This window comes from Otolemur garnettii, unplaced genomic scaffold (genome assembly GCF_000181295.1).
Source record: "Otolemur garnettii isolate 467f Iridium unplaced genomic scaffold, OtoGar3 scaffold00151, whole genome shotgun sequence".
Taxonomy (NCBI): domain Eukaryota; kingdom Metazoa; phylum Chordata; class Mammalia; order Primates; family Galagidae; genus Otolemur; species Otolemur garnettii.
Window position 1 is genome coordinate 1,849,065 of NW_003852546.1, and position 8,559 is coordinate 1,857,623.

General features: G+C 41.5%; 1 protein-coding gene across 2 annotated transcripts in view; it reads right to left on the reverse strand.

Annotated features, from left to right (window-relative positions):
• CUNH16orf70 (chromosome unknown C16orf70 homolog) overlaps nucleotides 1-8,559 on the reverse strand; it is a 31,883-nt gene that overhangs the window by 14,466 nt on the left and 8,858 nt on the right. The window contains exons 3-4 of one of the 2 annotated variants that reach the window (XM_003799410.3): nucleotides 6,033-6,116; nucleotides 1,340-1,383 (exon numbers count right to left, since the gene is read on the reverse strand). In XM_003799410.3, the coding sequence (XP_003799458.1) occupies nucleotides 1,340-1,383; nucleotides 6,033-6,116 (128 nt within the window). Of the gene's footprint in view, nucleotides 1-1,339; nucleotides 1,384-6,032; nucleotides 6,117-8,559 lie in introns of those variants that run through there. The other variant, XM_023518925.1, reaches the window with a different exon arrangement.

Here is an 8,559-nt window from a genome sequence, read left to right on the forward strand (position 1 = left end):
TGTTTGGCGGGTCCGGGCTGGGGATTCGAACCCGCCACCTTAGGTGTACGTGGCTGGCGCCTTAGCCGGTTGAGCTATAGGTGCCGAGCCTCAAAAATATTTTTTTTAACACAGTTCATAAGATGGGTTCACAGATCATGGGAAGAGTTATTCTTAAAATGCAGGCAGCTAAGTCTATAATTATATTGAAATTAAAAGCTTAATTAGAGAACTTTTAAAAAGAGAATTAATGAGGTCAGGTTTATCCTTGTGAGGCTGACATACAGTATAGAGTTGATGCTCTGGGGCTTCCCAAGATACCACTAACTCTCAACAAGAGGGTAGAGAAGAGAAGCCACCAGACCCTGAGGTATGAAGGCCCTAGCAAGACTAAAAGAAATTAGAACCTGCAGAGGCAAGTGCTATCACACATCTACTTTTCCGCTCCTTTATTAGCAAAAGTTGCCTAAGCCTGCCCCAGGAATCAAGTCCTCTTCACACCTTCACAAAGAGAAAAGGGAAGCCCGTTAGTGAGGTGTACTCAAAGGACTACTCTAGATGCTGCCATAGTGCCTTGCTATGATGTGGGGCTCACGTGTCTATGGATTATACTGGTCATCCCCACTATAATTCTAAAAAGTATATTTTGGCTCTAAAGCGGTGGTCTCTTTGGCATTCCCTTTAGCATAACTCTGGAGTCAGACCTATATGGTCTGTTCTACTTTTGTTGCTCATGAAAGCATTAAAAGAAGTGCTAAGCCGTGTGGGGGAGGCTAGCTATAATGCCAGAGATTGTCATATCACCTCTGAGCTGAGGTCCTACTTTGTTGGGAGGATTAAATTAGATAACACATATGTGAAGTATTTAACACATAGCCTGTTTCTTTTTTTGAGACAGAGTCTCACTTTATCGCCCTTGGTAGAGTACCATGGCGTCAAGCTCACAGCAATCTCAAACTCTTGGGCTCATGCGATCCTCTTGCCTTAGCCTCCCAAGTAGCTGGGACTATAGGCGCCCGCCACAACACATGTCTATTTTGGTTGTAGTTGTCATTGTTGTTTGGTGGGCCTGGGTTGGATTCAAACTCACCAGCTTTGGTGTATGTGGCTGGAGCCTTAGCCACTTGAGCTATAGGCGCCGAGCCAGCTACAGGTGCTGAGCCCACAGCCTGTTATTATTGAGCTTTACTTCTTTTAATCCAGGAAACTGACCAGGCTTAGGTGCTGCCTCAAGAAATCATGGCACAAGGCTATAATTCCTGGACTACTACAGATGGAAATCTTTACTACCTTAATAAAGATAGTAGATAAGGCCTATCTGTACCAAGTATGACATATACCAACAGGGGAGAAAACTTACCAATATTTTAACTTTACTTTAGTTAAGTCATATACTTCAATCACCTAAAAAGAAAATCAAATGTTTAAAAGTTGTTAATGCTCTAAAGTTGATGACAGACTGAAAATCACATGTATATAGAATAAAGAGTAAAAAAAAAAACAAAAACCCCAAAACTTCATTACTAGCTGAAAATTCTCCTGAAGCACTGTATGTTATCTTTTGTTTATGGTTTTTTCTTTCTTTGAGACAGACTTGCTTTGTCACCCTGGCTATAGCACAGGGACATCATGGTAGCTCACAGGAACCTCCAACTCCAGAGCTCATGTGACTGTCCTGCCTTGGCTCCCCTAGTAGCTGGGACTACAGGTACGTGCCATAATGCCTAGCTAACTTCTATACATACATACATATATATATATATATGTATATGTATGTGTGTATATATATATATATATTTTTGAGACAGGGTCTCACTCTTGCTCAGGTTGGTCTTGAAATCCTGGGCTCAAGTAATCCTCCTATCTTGGTCTTTTAGAGTGCTAGGATTATAAGTATGAGCCACCAGACCCAGGTTTGTTCCCATTTAAACTATTGGACTGTTCAACAAATGTCCATGGATGCTCTGGGTCAAGGTCCTTACATTTAATCTATCACTGGGATACATACCACTCCATAAGACAATAATGCCTTCCACAGAATCAAATTTATGTAGCTTTTTAAGGCTATGCCTTGGGTATTGAGACTTTTCCATTTCATACTTTGCTATATTATAAAAACCCAAGTCAAGTCACTTTCAAAAACAGCTTATTGGGAGGCGCCTGTAGCTCAAGGAGTAGGGTGCTGATCCCATATACTGGGGGTAGTGGGTTCGAGCCCGGCCCTGTCCAAAACTGCAAAAAAAAAACCCCAAACAAACCAAAAAACAGCTTATTTGTATTGTTGACAAGACAAAAGGTAGAAAAGGAGGTCTATTCTGCTGGAAAATAAGCCACAATACATTAGCTTAGGACAAATGTGACAATATTCAGTTATGTCTCTAGTGAAAGGGTCTATTGAACCTGGAGAACCTTAGGATCCTTGTGAAGTTTGCTCTTTAATGGGTTCAACCTCAGATGAAATGCCAAGAACTCAGGGCAGGGATAATGAAAAAGCATTGTCAAACACTCAGCCATTAGTGCTGCCAAATAATAAGCACTTTCAAGTCCTCGATACAATAGTGTCAGGGCTTGGCAGCCAGAAGCTTGCATGGCTGGGGCCTAGGGCCCCATCTACCACCCTTTAGTTGGGTGGTTTGGTCCTCATGTAGAGACACAAGCAGAGCTGGCTTACACTGTCTGTTTGTCTTGCCAATCTGGGCCTGACTGTGGAAGAAGCCACGGGGCATTATGTGCAAAAGAATGTGGTACTGCCACAGAAACTGAAACATAATCAGTAGTTCACTTTTGGCCAATGACCCTGTCCATAATGTTAGAGATCATAACACTGGTTGGGTACAGTGGCTCATACCTATAATTCTAGCATTTTGGGAGGAAGAGGTAGAAGGATAGTTTGAGATCATGAGTTTAAGACCAGCCTGAAAAAAGCAAAATGCCATATTTACAAAAAATAGAATTAGTTGGGCATGGTGGTACATGCCTGGAGTCCCATCTACTGGGGAGACTGAGGCAGGAAGATTGTTTGAGCCTAGGAATTTGAGATTGTGCTAATGACACTACTGTATTCTAGTTGGGGTGAAAGAGTGAGATTATGTCTTAAAAAAAAAAAGTGAAAAAGTAGAATCATTAATACCAAACCATTTGGAAACCTCTTACCTCTTATCCAGATATTTTGATTCTACCTGCTGGAAAAAACCTGCTCCCTCTGCTGGGCTGTTTTGGCACTTAAATGAACCTTTCCTCCATACTAGTGTATGCTTTTTTTCCACTGGTTCAACTCTAAGTTAAACCCCTTGACATCTGACTCATTAGTTTGCACAGGGAAGGTCCTCAATACATGTCAGGCAAGTTGGCCTGGTATGAAGCTAGCTATGGGCGATATAAAGCTTAAAAGCATGAAAAGAAGTGCTGGGAAGGGCAATGGGAGGAAGGGCAGAAGAATAGCTGTGATTCAGAAGATAGCCAGTGTCCCTTCTGAATGCCTGCGCACAGCAGCATACCATTGCTAAACTGGTATGCCTTTTCACTGAGGCCACAGCCTTGCACTGGGCCACAAGGACAAGTAACTGGGAATTCTAAAGCCAGAAGCCCTCTTTGCTTGTAGTAGGTACAGGTTCTCACTTCCCTGTCTGCTATCCGTACAGTTGGCCAATGATTCCCCAAAGAAGTGGTTCTCAACTTTCCTAATGCCGCAATGTACTTTCATTGTTAAAAAGGGGTTGTGACCCACAGGTTAGAACTGCTTCCCTAAAAGCTTCCCACCACCCACCTTGTGGGAGTGGACTTCCAGGATGTTACTCTTGTGTCACTGTCACCTGCCTGTCAATAGCCATATAGGTCCAACACATACTGGTGGTTCAATTCTGCTTGCCTAATAGGAAAACACTGGACCAGGCCTACTCAGAGGACATAGGGTAGCACTTGTGGCAAGTGAGCAAAAGTGTTCATCATAGTGAAGTCTTTCATGTCACTAGGAAAATCAATAAGTAGATTTCACCCCATGGAGCTTGCTGGGCCACAAGGACAAGTGGCTGGGAAGTCTAAAGCACATGATTTTTTACCTCTGGGCTGGAAAAGCCTCTGATTTCTCTAGAGAAAAAGATACGTGGCAGCAGCCAAGATAAAAATGGAAAAGACAGGTGGCTGTAAAGGTTATGATTTATAAAGCCTCATTCCACAGGGCTCTTTCTCTCTCAGGCTTGGTGGGGGCAGGGGAGCAACTGTAAGAGACTGCATCAGAAGGGGAAGATTCAGAAGCCTTTGGATAGAAGGGAGGCAGATAGGTCAAGTCAGAGCTGGGTGCTCATTTCTTTTGTTTCCGAAGACTCAGGCAGGGCTCCAGTCCCTTCTTCATAGGGATCCCACAGAAGACAGAAGAGGACTATTAGGATCTATTTTACTTCCTTTCTTCTTCAAAGGTACTTTCCATTCCTCCTATTTCTCTGCACAGTATTTTCTTCATCTTTCCTCACCTATTTATTACCCATACCATCAATATAGCCTGCCTTAAGTCACTCCCATTCTCAATGGCCAGTCACCACAAGCTGGTAATATAGGGTTAAGGGCCTGGTATCAGGTAGACTACCCATCTCTACCCTGTTCATTGCTACTAACAGGCTTGTTAGGATTAAATTTAAAAAATGCATGTGAAACACTATCATGTACCTAGCATATACTAAGCAAATGATATTGTCCTCACCATGCTGTGATTCTATGGGACATCCCTTTTTATTGCCCATTTAGGTTACTTCTAGCTTCTCATTACTATGAAATGCTTGGCTATAAACAAGTGGACTTTTATCAAATCAAAGGCAAATGACTATTTGTAAAGGCATTTCCATGTTACCAGATTAATTTTTCCCCACTTGTGATGATGTCACAATGAAGATCACCCTTTGCCCCTTCCCAGTGTGGAACTCCTGGCTATTGAAGACAGGATGGAATGAAGAATTCTTACTCCATATACTGATTCGCTTTCCATGTTCTGTGTTCTCTCATCAGCAGTTCACTTGTGATGAGGATGGTAACTAGGAGGTACCCAAGTCTTTTGAAAAAGCTACTCAACAACTTAACCAGGACAATGGTTCTGGCATAGCACTGCCCACAGCCCACATTCAACCTCGTGACTTTGAGGCATGAGTCTTGTGTTATATGACTAACCTATGAGGCCCAGACATTTGTAAACAGAGTGTATTAAAAACACCCTGGACTAAAAACAGGTGTTAGCAAATTGCACTTGAATGCCAATTAAGACAACTCTACATACAAGCAAGTTGTTTGTTTATACCTCCTCAACAGAGTTAAAAGAAACAATCCATTATTGGTGATAGTAACCTCAGCCTCAACATTCTAGGAAGAACAGTTTCTATTTCCTATCTCCCAAGTCCCACTACTTCACAAAGAATGGAGTGAAAAACACAATTAAATTCAAGTAGATGGGGGAGGGGATAGAGGGAGGGAAAAGATAGTTTGGTAAGCTCTCACCCAACAGGTGCAATGTAGGGGTAGGTATATGGCACACTGGCTCAATTACAACTTGGACTTTTACCAACAAACGCAAACAATGTAACCTAATTATAGGGATGTATTAATCTGAAACTAAAATAAAGAAAAAAAAGAATGGAATAAAGCAAAAAAGATATGTAAACCTGACAAAAGTCATCTGGTCCTGTCTGGTAGTAGTATCTTTTTTCCCCTCCACCACTGTACTAACGAGGATTTAGTACCTTTTAAAATACACACTCAGGGCATGCTATGCCAACTACTTAGCTCCTCCCTTGTTTTCCTATTCAACATAAAACCCCTTCCCTACAACATATTCCTCAAAGCTTCAACACTCTTTTAGCTGTCCCCTTCCCCTCTGGTACTTGGGGGAGCAGCTCTTCCTAGACTCTTTCTAACCACCCCAACCCATTCCTATCTTTCCACTTCTTAAGGGAATAGGCACCCTATGTTGAGGTGATCTCTGAACCAAAAAAGTCCATGCCCATTTATTAATCAGCTCCAGAAAGACCAGCTCAGCTGGACATGAAACATTAGTTGTCATTTATAGTTACCTTAAGTCTCTGATTGAAAGCATCAAACAGTAGTTTGATCCCGTCCTGAGTCAGGTTAAGGATGAGGTCATGGCTTAGAGGAGACTACAAAACAAAAATAAAATATACCGTGAACAACTGTATTTTAGTAGATTCACTAGAATCTAGTAAAAGCCTTACAACATAAATGCAATGCACAGGGAATACCTAAGTGCAGGCAGTCCCTCTCTCCCCCAGCTAATGAGGTTTGGAAGCCAGGAAAAAAACTGTTGTACTGTTGCATGAAAGCATAGTGTCTTCTACTTCAGCCTGCAGCTGCTGCTTCATAATATTGGCTGAAAAGAGCCTCTCCCTTCCAGGCTTGAGTAAAAATACCTGGGGGAAAGGGACAAAATTATGTGAGAATATAGGTCACTTTCTTTTGAGGCTCCAGGGTCCATATCTGCAGTATGAGTACTGCCATCAAACCTACAGGGCAGTCAATGAGAAATATAGGTCATGGGAAAAGGCCTATCCCAGGATCCAAACACAGCAGATACTGCTTATGCACATCAGCTGAACCCATGTCCATTCACACCCAGGCCTTCTATACCATCTACTGGGAACAACATTGTATTCTTTGTCTGTTTTAGGCCAAATTCTAGGACAAAGAAATATCTTGTAATCTGAGTATATATGGGATGACCCCCTTACTCCTTTCTTCCCTCCCTCACCCCTCCCCATCCCATATTACATGTAAATAATATGTAATAATATGTTTTCTTTCTGAAAAACCTAAGTCTAAAATCTGAGGAGTCACATTTCTATCTACATTTGCCCCTCTGAGTCCTGGGGGAGAGGAGAAGCAACACAGAGCCCTAGTGACCTTAGGTGACTTAAAACGTCTCTGAGCTCTGGTTTCTTTATGGAATATATAGGTTGTTCTCAGGGCTGGGATATTAGGTCAGAAAGCACCAAGCATCTGGCACAGCTCTCTTTCGTCTTATACTTGCCCCATCTGTCTGCTTTTGGTCCAATGCAATCAAGGACTGAATGCCTGAATAGTCACCAAAGCCCTGACCCAGGCTGTCCGGTGGACTATCCCAAACCCCATCCTTTGCAAAATTAGCACCCAGCTGCTTGAAAGGTTTAGAGAAGTTTCATTATAAAGCTTCTTAAGGTAGACAAAGTGAATAATGGAGATGTGACTGTCAGAGAGAGAAACATGGGCTGGAAGAACATGTACCACTACTGGTATGTGCTTCATTAGAGAAATACTCTCCAAAGAGCTTTCTGGAAGTAGCTCAGTCTGCTTCCCTGTACCCCACTGATCTTCACAAGATAATAGGCCTAGGTAGCACCATTATAATTGACAAAAATGTTCTAATTTTTCAGTAGGTCTATCTATGTCAGCAGGGCCATACTAATGTCTAAACCATATGTCCCAAGCAAGATAATGGAACAATGAACCCTGAACTTGGGTTACCTATTCTCAACCAAGAACACAAAGTTCCATTTTGGAGAAGGCCATTCATGGAAGCAAGCAGGCTGATGCAACATTTTTAGTCTCCTTCAGGAGTCTTAGTTGGAGGAGGAATGCTGGGAAGATCTGGATTTTCGCAGCCTCTCCCAAGATCTGATTTTTTTTTTCCTGGCATTGTTACAATTCAGAATATAACTAAGCAATTTTCAAAAGCAAGCAAATCATTCTCACAATGTTTTATTAATATTTAAATCCTAAAACCAAAATATACATGTACTATGTGGTATTTAAGCAGTCCTTTACAAATAACCCAGCTGTCCTCCATATGAAACAGTTCAGTAAAGTTGTCTGTTGCTAGTTGTTAACATTTCTTTTCCCCTTTAACAATGAGAGGATTTACTTGACATACACATTTAATTTCAAAGGTGTGATTTGTGTAGAGACAAGAAGATGGAATTTTTAATGGGGGCAAAATGTTTTCTGCACTGAGTAGGAAACAAAGAGACAAAAGGGAAAGGAAGGGAAGAAAGCAGGCAGGAAAACGGGGATAAAACCCACATTTATGAAGGACTGCATCAGAGAGCCCATCTCCTTTTGATCCTCATCCTGAGATTATTCTACCACCAGGAAACTATATGCATTTTGTAGGAGAACCAGACTGGTTATTAACTTGCCACAAGTCACAGAACTGAGAAATGGGAAGAGCAGAGATCAGAATCAAGATCTGGACTCAAAAACCCATGTTTCCTAACCTGTTACCGTTGCTTAGAAGATACTGGCAAAAACTAGCTCAGTGCTAACTCGTGTTTGTACTCAAATACTGAAATGATATAAAAAAGGTAGTAGTTTAATAAATAAACTTCATTTTTACAAACTGACTATATTTAAAGTTTATTTTCAAATGCATCCAATCTGGGTGTATCTAATTCTGATTTAACCAAATATGTACATGGACATAAGCTTAAGAAGCAAGCACATTTTTCCTGTTTTTACGGCTGCTACTTGTCATGAACTAATTCCCTCATGGTCTATACACTTAAAAGTCATATTAGGTTAGGAATGATCTGAGAACAAAGAAGAAAAGCC